The sequence below is a fragment of the Amblyomma maculatum genome, chromosome 1, assembly GCF_055883805.1.
Source record: "Amblyomma maculatum isolate TAMU_Amacu chromosome 1, ASM5588380v1, whole genome shotgun sequence".
In the NCBI taxonomy this organism is placed as follows: domain Eukaryota; kingdom Metazoa; phylum Arthropoda; class Arachnida; order Ixodida; family Ixodidae; genus Amblyomma; species Amblyomma maculatum.
In genome coordinates, this window is record NC_139344.1 from 409,955,020 (window position 1) to 409,969,731 (window position 14,712).

Genomic DNA, 14,712 nt, shown 5'->3' on the forward strand with positions numbered 1-14,712 from the left:
CTCGAAGTAGCAGACGCCGCTAAGGCGTTATTCACGATCTACAAAAATTAATACAAAGCGATAAAGGCTGCGGTGGTGCAACACTGTAATATCAACTGTAAAGAAGCATAATCACCTCCATACGACGGCGCTTCTCGAAGGCTGGCCGAAGGTTCTCGCTGCGTTTGCAGTGTGCGAAAACTGAAGGCAACGCAGTTCAGTTCAGTTCAGTTCAGTCGTGTCCGACTCTTCGCGACCCTATGGACCATGTCACGCCACGCTTTCCGGCAACGCATCGGGCTTCAAAAGTCGTTTCAGCTGATTGTACGGCAAACTGCGGCGATGTCGGCGTCATGCACAAAGTCCTCAGCTTTGAAGTGCGCCGAACAAAGAACGCTTGTCTTGCTCGGCTCCCATCGGTCTCGCTTCCTTCAACGCCAAGACCCATAACTTGCGCAGCTTATCGCTCTTCGGAAACCGATGAGGCTGATCCTCGAAACCGAGTGCGTGTTGCAGCAACCAACAGCGACGAATTTTGTTGGCATGGTGCCAAAAATTCAGATATTGGCGCCACAGTAGCCAAGTCAGCATTCGCAGCGAGACTACCTAGACGCAGCAGCGCAAAAGCAAATAGCACGCGAAGATAGCAAAGCGAAAGGGCCGCTCGCGCACGGGTAGCGGCAGTGGTAGCGGAGCCGCTTAGCGGCGGAGCGCCTCAAATGTACGAAATTTCCGGTTAGATGCTTAGTTGCTTAGCACGCCGTTAGAGGGCTGCGTCGTCTGCTACCAAACCTTTTAACCGCTTGTAACTATAAGACCAAACGCTTTACAGCCTTAAAAACGCAGATTAGTAATGTTGGTTACATTGCCGGTGCATTGGGAGCATTGTTAACCGGCGAGGATTTTCGGTCAAGTAGGCCTTTAAGGCATTGCCATTGTCATCGCTGGCATTATCATGATCACTAACTGCATCGTCACTGTCATTCTTACGCTAGCCACAGGGAACTAAGATCTGTTTCCCACTTGATTTTTATAGCGCTGAAGAAACACCACAGGAAGAAAGACACAAAAGGACAGAAGCGCTTCTGTCCTTTTGTGTCTTTCTTCCTGTGTGTTTCTTAAGCGCTATAACAACCAAGATCATGTGCCAACTAATCCGTCAAAAAGTCCTATTGTTTCCTACGAGCCCAGCGTGGTGTAGTGCTTTGTGCGTTCGGCTACATATAGGAGGGATAGTGGTTCGATTCCCGGTGAAGCCGACAAATGTTTTGTCAGTGCGAAGGATGTTTTCTAATCACACCATCCGTACACGGCGTGCGAGAGCCAAGAAAACCATTCGCTTTAAAATTCGGAATGGGCGTTATTTATGACGTAGTTTACCATAACTTCTTATTCTGTTAAGTATCTCGCCTACATCACGTTAGTTCATCTTAAGCTGGAATATGCATGCTCAGTTTGGGACCCTCACTTTCTTTATTTGACTAAAACACTTGAATCAGTTCAGAACCGCGCTGCTAGATTCATCCACTCAGATTACTCTTATCGTTCTAGTGTTCTACGCACACACGCACACACGCACACACGCACGCGCACACACACACACGCGCAAACACACACACACACACACACACACACACACACACACACACACACACACACACACACACACACACACACACACACACACACACACACACACACACACACACACACACACACACACACACACACACACACACACACACACACACACACACACACACACACACACACACACACACACACACACACACACACACACACACACACACACACACACACACACACACACACACACACACACACACACACACACACACACACACACACACACACACACACACACACACACACACACACACACACACACACACACACACACACACACACACACACACACACACACACACACACACACACACACACACACACACACACACACACACACACACACACACACACACACACACACACACACACACACACACACACACACACACACACACACACACACACACACACACACACACACACACACACACACACACACACACACACACACACACACACACACACACACACACACACACACACACACACACACACACACACACACACACACACACACACACACACACACACACACACACACACACACACACACACACACACACACATCTATAATATCACGGAGCAGCACGATTCGGAGATGAATCTTAAAACTTCTTTGGGCGTTAATAGAAAACGCAGCAAACAACGCGGCAGCAGAAACATTCAGGAATACCACGAGCTTTTACTGAATACTGCTACTCTATAGGGGTTGTAGCAAAAGAGCTTCAACGAAGTCCACTATACTGGCAATTTCAGCAAATAATTTCAGCAACACGCACCCGCACACACACACGCACACACACACACGCAGCTAGTGCGGCGCCGCGCGAGCATATTCCTTCCTGCCGAAACGGTAAAATTCAAATCAATAAAAGGAGAATATTTGCCGGCTGTATTAAGAACAAAATGCAACCAACACCAAATGTCACTCATCTGCATCCTATGATTAGAGCGTACCGTCATAACGTGCTCTGGAGTACTTATTTTGTTTCTAAAATATAAGCAAATGCTGAGGCCGCATCCCCTTCATGGATCACTGCCTTGTCGTGGCGGAGGGGCTTGCGAAACTCGATGAAGTCGTGAGCTCTGCTGTGTAGGGCCACCCAAGATAGACAGGTCACGGCAGAGAGTTCTGACAAAATGTGATTCACTGGAGAAGGTAATGGCAACCCACTCCAGTATTTCCTGCCAAGAAAACCCTATGGCCAGTCACAATACCATTATCGATATGGCGCCGGAAGATGAGCCCCCCAGGTTGGAAGGCGTCCCACATGTTACTGGGGATGAACAAAGGGCGATTCCTAGTAGCTCCAGGACGAATGAAGCGGCTGGGCTAAAGCCAAAAGGACGCTCAGTTGTGGATGTGTCGGGAAGCGACCGGAAAGTCCGATGTTGCAAGGAGATATATCACATAGCAACATGGAATGTAAGATCTATGACGCAAGGTAAACTGGATATCGTCAAGCGAGAAATGGACAGATTGAACATTGATATCTTGGGTATCAGCGAGCTCAAGTGGACCGGAATGGGAGAATTTAACTCCGGCGACCATTATGTCTTTTATTGTGGGCACGAATCCAAGAGAAGGAATGGGGTCGCTCTCATAGTAAACAGAAGAATGGGCAAAGCAGTGCTAGGGTACAACCCCAAAAACGACCGAATGATTTCACTTCGGATCCAAGGTCACCCTTTCAACATAACAGTTATCCAAGTCTATGCACCGACCACTGCCGCTGAAGAAGCTGACGTTGAGAGATTTTATGCGGACCTACAATGCCTTTTAGACCGCACCCCATCATCAGACGTCGTTTTTCTCATAGGAGACTGGAATGCTAAGGTCGGGAGTGAAGAAATATCCGGAATTACAGGCAAGTTCGGTCTTGGTGAGCCAAATGAAGCTGGGCAGAGGCTAGTAGAGTTCTGTCAAGAAAACAAGCTGACCATAGCGAACACTTATTTCCAACAGCACAAGAGGCGCCTGTACACATGGATTTCACCGGACGGTCTGTACAGGAATCAGATCGATTATATTATTTGCCGGCAGAGATGGAGAAGCGCTATACAAGCAGTAAAAACAAGGCCTGGGGCCGATTGTGGCACCGATCATCAGCTTCTTGTTGCCAAAATTAAGCTTCGATTGAGGAAAACGCAGAAAACTAGAAGGCCTTTCAGGTATGATCTGGATCAGATTCCATTAGAATATGCTGTGGAAGTGAGGAATCGATTTCAAGAATTAGATCTAGAAGACAAAGAGCCCGAAGAGATGTGGACTGATGTTCGTGATATAATAAAAGAAGTTGCTACTAAGGTAGTTCCAAATCAAAAGAAATGCAAAAAAGCAAACTGGTTATCTGAAGAGGCTTTGCAAATAGCTGAGGAAAGGAGGATGGCAAAAGGTATGGGGGAAAGAGAAAGATACAAGGTTCTCAATGCGGATTTTCAGAAAATAGCAAGGAGAGATAAGAATGCCTTCCTGAACATACAGTGTCAAGCAGTTGAGGACAACAGCCAATTAAGGAACACAAGAGCTCTGTATAAGAAAATCAAAGATATCAAAGGAAGCTTCTGTGCTAAGCTGGGCGTGATAAAGGACAAACGAGGCAAGGACCTCACTGAAGCCTCAGAGATAAAGAAGAGGTGGCAGGAATACACAGAAGAACTTTACCAGAAGGACCCGGATGTGCAAACCCAACATAGGACGGTTGTGATTACTGATCTCGAGCCGGGCATCCTGAAGAGTGAAGTTGAATGGGCCTTAGCCAGCCTTGCTAAGAACAAAGCTAGCGGAATTGATGGTATTCCAGCTGAGTTGCTTCAAAACCTCAACCACGACGCTGTTAACATACTGCATGCATTATGTCAAAAGATTTGGACAACCCTGCAGTGGCCACAGGATTGGAGGAGGTCAGTTTACATCCCCATTTCAAAGAAAGGCAGTGCCAAAGATTGTTCCAACTACCGCACGATCGCGCTTATTTCGCATGCTAGCAAGGTGATGTTAAAAATCCTGCAAGGTAGGCTGCAGCAGTATGTGGATCGGGAGCTTCCGGACGTGCAAGCTGGGTTTTGCAAGGGCAGAGGAACTAGAGACCAAATTGCCAACCTTCGCTGGATCATGGAAAAAGCAAGAGAGTTCCAGAAACCCATTTACTTCTGCTTTATTGATTATGCGAAAGCGTTTGACTGCGTAGATCACAGCAGATTGTGGCAAGCTCTCCAAGAGATGGGAGTTCCAATTCACCTCATCTGTCTCCTCAGGAACCTTTATGAAGGGCAAGAGGCCACAGTCAGAACTGGGCATGGTCTTACTGATTGGTTTCCGATTGAGAAAGGGGTGAGGCAAGGCTGCATACTGTCGCCCTGCCTATTTAACCTATATGCAGAGTGCATCATGAGGAAGGCCGGTCTGGACGAGTCTTCAGCTGGAGTGAAGATTGCTGGAAAACGTATCAACAACCTTAGATATGCGGATGATACCACTTTAATGGCAGAAAGTGAAGTGGAACTCAAGAGACTTCTGATGCGCGTACAAGAAGAGAGTGAGAAGTTTGGTCTTAAACTGAACATTAAAAGACGAAGATCATGGCGTCTTGCCCTATCAAGTCTTGGAGCATCAATGGACAAGAAGTGGAAGCTGTGACAGATTTTCTGTTCTTGGGCGCCAAGATTACCTCGGAAGGAGACTGCAGCCATGAAATTAGGAGACGCCTGCTTCTGGGAAAGAGAGCAATGGTTAGCCTTGACCGCCTTGTAAAGAGCAGAGACATTAGTCTGCCAACCAAGATCCGTATAACCCGTGCTATGGTCTTTCCAGTTGTGATGTATGGATGCGAGAGTTGGACTGTGAAAAAGGCTGACCGCCGAAGAATTGACGCGTTTGAATTGTGGTGCTGGCGAAGACTCTTAAGAGTTCCTTGGACTGCCAGAAGATCAAATCAGTCGATATTGTCGACCATAAACCCTGACTGCTCATTGGAGGGTCAAATTCTAAAGTTAAAGCTCAGCTACTTTGGTCATCTGATGAGAAGAGAGGAGTCGCTGGAGAAAGATTTGATGTTGGGAAAGGTTGAGGGTCGCCGGAGAAGGGGTAGGCAGCGAACGCGTTGGTTAGATGGCATTCTCGAGGCATTGCAGATGAAGCTATGTGATGTTAAGAAGATAGTGAGAGACCGGAAAGCGTGGCGTGGCATGGTCCATAGGGTCACGAAGAGTCGGACACGACTGAACGCCTGAACTGAACTGACTGAACTGAACTGAGGCCGCATGCATATTAAACAAAACTTTACAAATGAAACACATCACATGTGGCAAGCAAACATGTTCCATATACATGGCACATGCATTCCTTTATTAAAACAGAAGCTGTGAGTATTTTTGCTTGATTTTCCCATCTTGGAAGGGCTGCTCGATTCACTAACATTTCAGGGAGTGCATAGTGCTAGGCAAAAAAGACGGTGTTTAGGGCCGACGTTTAAGACAGTCTTTGGTGATCTCTCGCTACCTGTCGCGCGAAGTTCTTGCACAGCCATCGCACCATTCGACCTCTCGGGTTATACTCACGAACAGACCAGACAGATACTAATTAGAAAGCATCGCGGTGCTCTCTAAATTCATGATGGTTTGGTGGGCGCTGTTTAACACAGAGACAAAGAGAAGAAAACACGCGACTGGCGTCTTTCTTTCCCTTCTCTTCTTTAGTTCTCTTTGTCCCTGTGTTAATGAGGGCTCGCCAAACCATAATGAACAACCTACAACTCGCCCAACTTTCCCTTCTATTGCTCTCTGAAATGCCTCGTCTCGCTCAGCTAGATCAACCGCTTGAGTTAGCGGGCTGCATTGCTGCGCTTGGCAACACCGGCGCGGATCAATGATTTCTCTATGAGAGCAAAGCATTTGCAACGGGAGGGTAGCTACGACTACCACACGGCTGTAAATTTTCGTCATCACTATTAATCCTCTAAAAGATGGCGCAGCTGAAAAGTACCATTATGACGTCGTTTCAGTGCTTTCTGTAATTACAACAAGATGTCTCAGCTTACTTCACCGCCCACCAAACTGTCTACCAAACTGCTGTGAGCTAACAGCCGCCTGTACTGCACGTCGAAATCGCCATGTTTTTTACGCGACCGCCTCAAGTGGTTCGAAATGGGACGCTCAGCTGTGGTCATTTGCAGCAATCGAAACACATCCTTCATTTTAAAGTCATTATATAATGTTTATACATGACGTATTTCCCGCCCCGTAACGTCAGTCAATCAAATTTCAGGAGGCGGCTCTTGACAGTGGGCAGTTCATTTCAGCCCATTCGTAATACAGTCGTAATACAATCGTATCATCTATACCGGTATTTTCTTTCCACAATCGCTTATAGATATCATCAAGACATCATGAATAGCGCTGCTAAAAGTCAATTTTCACGCTCACGTCATTTTTACGTCACCGCAAAAAGCCATTTCGATAGACCGCAATTTTGCGCCCCAAATTTTAAACACGTGACTTTTCTGACAACCAATCAGAACAACAACAATGCGCCGAACGGCGGCCATGTGTGTCGAAAATAGGGACCCAGGCCACCTTGCAATTCACCTGTATGAAAACGAGGTCCACGCGGCCGGTGTCCATCCCGTGCCCGCTGGCTGAGCTGTCAAGCGTCCTGCTGCGGCGGGGAGAATAAACGAGTTCCGCCCACAATTTATGCAAATCTGTGCTACCCGAAGGATTTCACGCCGCCTTTCGTACAGGTGCACCAGAAGTAAAACGCAGTCATGCGAGCGGTGACGAAACAGCTTTCCGGCGCGCTGTATCAGCGGAAGAACATGTGGCTAGCAAGGTTCTGGGCGAACGTCGAGGGTTGATGCAGGCTTACCGACCGTACTGGCGAAGCCGCGTTTCTCCCATCTGCGTTCGTCGTGAGCGGTTTTAGTGGTTCATGCCTGGATTTATCACTCAAATGCCGGGATTCAGGGATTGAAATATAACTGCGAAGCGTGAACTGCTGCAGGCGTATTTGCACGCACACTAAAAGTGGTCGCATTACTGACAAAGCAGAATGTGTGCACACCAAACTCCAACTCTTTCTGCACGAAGCGTGCCAACGATATATCCTTGAATGAACCTTTAAAGATACCGCTACCACAGTTGGAATAAACGCGGCTTTACCCGTACCCGTGATACGATGAGCAGCAAAAGAGCGGGACGGGTCCACTTCACTCCAGCATTCGCATGCGCTTCCGATGATAGAACGCAATAGAAAACACTTCTGACAGCATTCGCAGTGCTCTGTCCTACTTTTGGTGCACCTTTACACAACCGCTATAAGGTCAGCTCCACTGTTAAGGGTGAATGTAATGAATTTTTCGACAAACGCGCCTTTCTAGAATACACGGATAACTTACTCTAGCTTATAGCTGAGCAATTGAAAACTTAATTAATTTATTTTTCATATGGTATCTTTTTCTTAAAGGCAGCCAGCGCTTGCAAAATTAATAATCGGAGACTTTTTACAGAGTAATTGTAAGTGGCTCACTAGAACACTATGTCCCCAATTACTGCCGCTCCCTAGGTGACGTGCAGTAGCCAGTTTGAGTAAAGTCCATTTTAAGTTTGAGCAAAACGTTAGCCAAGATGCACAGATTTTGGTAAAGGTGTAATTGATAGCAGTAAACAAGTTTTAAATAAAAAAAAATGGATAACAGAACTAAAAAAAAAAAAAAAACGGCTGACATTCGTCGCACACAGTTAAAAATATTTATGCCGGTAGCAGCACTGTAGATGGCAGCGCCACTACAAGCGTAGCGGCGGCGTCGGTTGTGTGATTTCTTTTTGTGGAAATCATAGTAAAAGCGGATCAAGCAACAGTAAAAAGTAATCATAGCTGCAATTTATCAGAGAATCAGGCCTCCTTAACTTCATGTGAACAAAAATAACTGCCTGTATGATGCTGTAGCATAGTTATGATTGTTGTACTCTGACTTTGTAAACGCTCCAGGCCGTTTACAAAGTTATCTTGCTAGCCGTTTATCTTGCTAGACGTAGGTAGTGGACGCCGCAAGGTAGTACTTTTTGACCTTACGTTTTGAACAGTTGAAAATGTGCAATCCTCTCTAAACCACGAGCTGCACCACTTACTGCCACCATGTGGTGTTATCTTCCAGAATATCAATGCTTTTATCTCGTTTCCTACCGCAGACTGTCCCTTCAACGCTTTTCGCACCCTTCCAACTCAAGGGCACCACATGGAGGATGTCTTTGCGCCATGACTGGGAAAAATCTAAACCACTACATCAAACGTCGCTCGTATGTGAAAACTTCGCCTTACGCCCTCCGAGGTCCCCTGTTTGAAGGACGAAACATGTCTTGTAGTCGGTGTAGGGTGCAGTGGCAATGAAGCTGTTGCCGGGATCTGAAAAAAGAAGAAACTACGTAATTCTATTCATCTCGCTGATTTTGATACCTGATTCTGGTACAACATGATATCTGGTGTTTTTCAAAATTTTAGCAATATATACACGGATTAAATAGGACTTAGTAAAAAAAACTTCAGCGAATCTGAAATGTTCCGAATGTGCGCAACACGAAGTTTTGTCCCAAGTTTTGTTGGAACTTGCTGGAGACAGTTGAAAATCAATTCTACGCGCGAAGCCAGGTTTAGTAGAGGGGATATATTTGTACCACGAAGTAACAAGGCCGGCATTTGTTTGTTTTTTTTAATTTATACTTCTATTTAAAAGTTCTCGAAGATTTTGTCACGGGTACAAACTCAAGCATAATTTTATGCACCACTAGTGCCAACTACACCATGCAATATGGGTCACCAACCTCCAACTGCAATGAATAGTTTCGAGCAGATCTTTATATTGTTTAAAAAAGCACCATGCATATACCCTAAGAAAACCTATAGAATACACGACATTGAAGCCTAATAACATTGGAAGGTCGATAAATTGTAAATTGCGCTATTGCTGTTTGACTATGTAACGGAGGTGCAATAGTCGTAATCTATTCCATTCGCAAATTAGCAAAATGTGCTGTTCGTACACCTCTGCAATAAATGCAAATATATGTATAGGAATCAAACATGCTAACAAAAAATATTTCAGCGGTTCGCCTTCGTAACGTGCAAAAAAGAATAGCCGAAGCAGTGTTTTCTGTCCTCCCATGACGCCATTTGTGGTCAACACGGACGGCTAAGGGCCCTACGGAGCTCTCACAGTAAATATGGTAAACCTTCGTAAAAATAAAGTACGCTGTTCTTATTCCGGGAACCTCCATGCAGTCCGCGGAGATGCTGAATTTGGGGTTACTTTAATCCGCCGATAACAAAACTTCTTAAGAAAATATATCCTAGCGCTACACTTTAACATCATGTTGAAACACACTTCATACCATTTGAACTGGTAACGTTAGCTTGGTCCAGTGAAGGTCCCTTGGAAACTTGATGGATAATTGTGCTGGGAAGAAAGCGATAATTATTTAGTCGTACAGTGGGCAGTACTATGTTCCAAGTATCGGCGGCTTTGAGAAAAAACAAAAAAGGTTGAAGGCAAAAAAAAAAAAGAATTATAAATTACGTTCACACAGAATGACAGAATGCTAACAATGGTAGAGTGGGAGCCCCAGTTCGCAGGTGGAGCCAACGTTTCGACAAGTGGACTGGTCTTAGTCTGGACGCCAGACCAAGACAAGTGCACTTGTCGATAGGTTGCCCCGACTTGCGAACTGAGGCTCACCCCTCTACCGTTGTTCAGTGCTCCCTCATACTATGTAGCCATCTTCTTTCTCTCGTTCTGCCCTGGATCCAATACAGAAACTACTGAACATAGAAAATGATGCTTATGCCACACAATTTGAGCAAAACATGTGCGTATGCAAACCGGGGATCAAATAAAAGGTTCCTGATCGAAATCGTTTGAAATATTTAGAATGCGGTCTCGAAGCGTTAAATAACTTTCCAGAAATTGACAGTAGGTTTCAATGAAGCACGCCGTAGTTTCCATGCACAAGAGAGCCTGTAGATGCACAGCTTGCTACTGCATTTGGTCCAGTCGAGTACTGACGTTCAATCTATTCATTAGTGCATCCAAGCTCGAACGAAAGGAGGGAGGGTGGTTAATTTTGAAAACCTTGATTAAATGGCTGGTCACGAAGTCCATTTGCCGAAGCCCGTCGTTCCTAAATATTTATCGTCCAGGGATGTGGCACCAGATTATTCGCTACGTTCAGGATGCAAAGGGCAATTTCGTTTTAAGGTTTTGTATGGTAATTTTTATTCAATTGTCACAGAGGTGAGATGCGGACTTTCTTTTGCATCGCATCAAGTGGAGATCAGTGTTGAGCCTGTCGAGTCTGCTGAGTCATGAGAGCTGTAGCTATAACTTCGTAGGTTTCAGTGCCGTACAGCATTACCTCGCGTAGCGGCTCGCTATTTGGAGTTTTGAACACTCTTATTCGCTTTTTAGGAACAGTCGCGCAAGGCTCGTCAAAATATTGGATTGGGATATATCCCTTTGAATTGGCTTTATTGTATGAGAACTCACAGCTTTCGCAGAGCTTCTATAGCTATGAGAACTCATAGCTTTCGCAGAGAACGCAGAGCTTTCTATAGGGCTCGAAAATGTGGGAACTCACATAATCGACCACTAGCAGTCGTTGCTCTATAGGCTCGCGCCGGCGCCCAGGCTGCAGTTCATATTCCTTAGTCAGCGCTCCGAGAGAGCCATACGGGCGACCTAGAGAGCATTAAAACGTGTTTGTCTTAGTGCAACTTCACTGGATAATGTCGCGCCCACCTCATCTGATATCTTACCAGGACGTTACGTGCTCAGCTATGCAGATTACTGGAGAAGCACCCGTAAGAACGAAGTGGAGATTTTGGTACTTGGAGTACTTGAAGTACTTGAAGCAGAAGGCACATGAAACCAAACAAGGGTGTACGGAAGGAACCTATCTCTATCGTGAGAGCTGTTGGAGCGGTGTCTCTGTCGCCCATGACCATCGGACGTGAACGATCGAGCGAACTGTCAGCACTCTTCAGGGTATCTACAGGCTTTGGAAATGGCGGGGCAAAGAGAAAGAAGCTGGGCCGATAAGGAGGATTGTTGTAAAGGGGAAACTTGGCTCAAGCGCATAAAATAGTAAAACTGACGAGAAATGTGTGCTTCTGTGCGTATTGGCGTTGTGAGCGTACTTTTCAGAGCGCAGCTCTGTGTCCCAGTTGTAATGTGCAGCAGCCGCTTACGTTTGCGCAGCCTTCGATTAAGCCGTACAGTCAGGCCACTAGTGGCCAGGTGGTAGGCAGTAGTGGTGCAATTAGTAGCGTATCATTGTTGCAGGAAGAATGAAACCACAAAAGATAGAAACACACATCCTTGGTTGTTCAACGACTGTTGCCGTTCTCCGTGGAGAAGTAAGAATTGTAAAATGAAGGTGACAGCACTGCCTGTCTTAGCAGCAAGGAGGGCGTCAGTTTCGGCTTAGAGGGTAAATATTTCTTGACTGCAATCACCATTGCTCATCCAGTGCACATTCCTATTCCCCCATTATCAGGTCAGTGCCAACCCTGTCGGCAGGGTTCGATGGGCAAGGCGGATGCTTCATCCGGCCCGTATGATCATGACCAAACTCGCGCAGTTGACAGCCAGAGAAAAAAGCGAACGAACTTCAGGGCGCAGTTGTATAGTGTCGCCTATTGTCAAGCTGAGCAGCAGCGCTAGAGAATCCTACACGACTGCTCATAAAAACAAAATATCACCCCATGTGAAGCGCAATCTCCTCTGTACTACCAAGTCCAAGAGGGACTGCGCCCCTGTGGCTGCGCCCCTTTGCTTCGACGTGCGGTCGAGTGGAATGCAACAACGCTTCGAATAGAGACAGAAACTCGTTTTTCATTCACCCTGAAAGAGAATGAATGTTTACATATTGCGCCAATAGCAGCGAAGACAAGTCTATGCATAGATCTTGAAGGCATAGGAGCAAGCGGATTGAGGATCTTTGGAGAACAAGGTGCTTATTTCCGAGATTAAATGCCTTCGTGTCCATCATACAAAGACAACTTCGGTGATACAAGAGCCTAATGCGATTGTGTAGTAGGCAGCTTGGTGGTGCTACGGACTGCTCCATATGTCCAAATGGCGGAATGATTGGAGAGAAAGCTAAAGCGAGGGGTGATCAAGGAATTTGTGCGGCTCAGTGGCAATATTGTTCAAATATAACGAAGGACAGTCGAGAGAAGAAAGCAAACATTGTCAGCGGGCATAGGGGAGCGAAACAAACATCAGCGTCAGTATGCCTTCTGCCATTGCGATAAACCACACGAATATCACATCCTTGAAGGAGTGAGGCCCGGCGGGTGATGCGACCACTGGGAATTTTAAAGGGGAGAACTAACCACGGTGGCCCGTGGAGACTTTAAAAAGTCGAAAGGCTATGAGTTTGCTGTTATGTTACGTGATATGACTGTGACGTGATGTGATGTGGCATGTCCGGGATGTGACTGTACAAACATCTCTGGATGCAAACCAGAAAGTACGTCAATAGACCGAAGGCCTAAAATCTGCTGCTTTCATCCAGAGACGTGTGGCAGAATATGGAATAATTATTGTGGGAAGGTCCAAAAGTGAACATGACTTAGAAAGGTGCATAGAAATATGGGATGAGTTACGCTGTATCGTTTGTACCTGGGTATTGTTTACCTGAGATGAACATGGAGTTTGCTAAAAAAGATATTTGCACTCTTCAGCAGAACTTAGTGCGCTGAAAGCAAAAGAAACAGGATATGTGGTAAATAGTGAGGGTTCACCTTTCTTTACCGCTGTCATCTCTCATGGTCCACACGTAGGTAATGTTGCCACCATCCGGTTGGTACTGCGTGAGTACACCATGCAAACACTGCGGCACACTTTCGCCTTCAGCCGGAGGGGATGCGTAGATTGCAGTCATACTAGGGAAGTACCCGATCATCTGCATGGGGAAATTCAGAAGCAGATTGGTCGTCTAGCTGGTGCATGTTGCTGCAAGTTTCACGGCACATAACTGATAATAATTGTGGCACTATGCCTTTTCCGGAAGTCGACATCCCCTGACATAGTCAAGCCCTCACTGCTCTTTTCCTGTGAAGCAAGCGGGCTTACCCTCCATCACGTGCAAGTTGCGAGAAGAGAGCCCTAAGTATTACCATGACGATAAAGTAAATAAGAAAGGTATTACATTTTCGGTGAACGAATATCCAGTTCTTATATTTTTACATTTTATACTGCCGCCTTTCAATATACGAACATGTAGCAATGGAAGCAGGCTTGTGGTATAATAATGCTGATTTTGTGGACGCAGCGCACATGAGGAGACTTAAGGAGAAAGCCACTCTGCGGGACTGATTTCATTCACCGCATCGTCAATGTCATCTCTACTGTAATCCTCATCATAATTATCACCTTAAAGGCCTACTTTACACAAATTTTCTAGGCATCAAAAAAGCTACGTTTGTATAGTATACATGTAGAGCATGCTACCATAAAAATATAACCTTTCAGGCCATAGAAGTTACGGCGCAAGCGGGACGTAAAAATCAGCATTTTTAGAACCGAAACTGAAAAACAGGCGCCATTACCGCTCGCCGGAAGTGACGCTTGTTTGAGACAGGAAACGTGTGCGTCGTCTGCTGGGGCGGCTGTTGCAAAGCGTTGACTGCAAAGCGCTGAAAGCGGTTGCGCGTGATGCTTTTTGCTTTTGTAAGACTATAATATGTAAACGAACACGCGATGCCGCCTGTGAACACCTACATTCGAGTAAAATACCTGTGGTCTGTGTACGACAGGTTTGAAAGCATTTCACAGTGACCAAAGTGCTCGCACTACACGTGTCACGCAGCTATATTCGCCTTAAAGTATTTAATTTGAGCTTATGCGGAGTTCGGTCACATTTAATGAATCAAGCATAATCCAGTATAACCAAAGAGCAAATAGCCGATTGCTTCAAGTCATTTCTACAGACAGACACGGGTATTGCATGGCAAATTCGAGCAGGGGTAAAAAACGCGAGGTGATTCAGTGACAGTACGGTGCATCCAGGCCGATTGCATAAGAAGAA

At 45.9% G+C, this 14,712-nt stretch overlaps 1 protein-coding gene across 1 annotated transcript in view; it reads right to left on the minus strand.

Moving 5' to 3' along the window:
- Positions 1–8,912: 8,912 nt before the first annotated feature.
- The window catches only part of LOC146208918 (uncharacterized), a 28,511-nt gene continuing 22,711 nt past the window's right edge, over positions 8,913–14,712 (minus strand). Inside the window, exons 2-4 of the mRNA XM_084579503.1 lie at positions 13,427–13,587; positions 10,015–10,079; positions 8,913–9,031 (exon numbers count right to left, since the gene is read on the minus strand). Coding sequence (XP_084435629.1) covers positions 8,913–9,031; positions 10,015–10,079; positions 13,427–13,587 — 345 coding nt within the window. The remainder of the gene's footprint in view (positions 9,032–10,014; positions 10,080–13,426; positions 13,588–14,712) is intronic.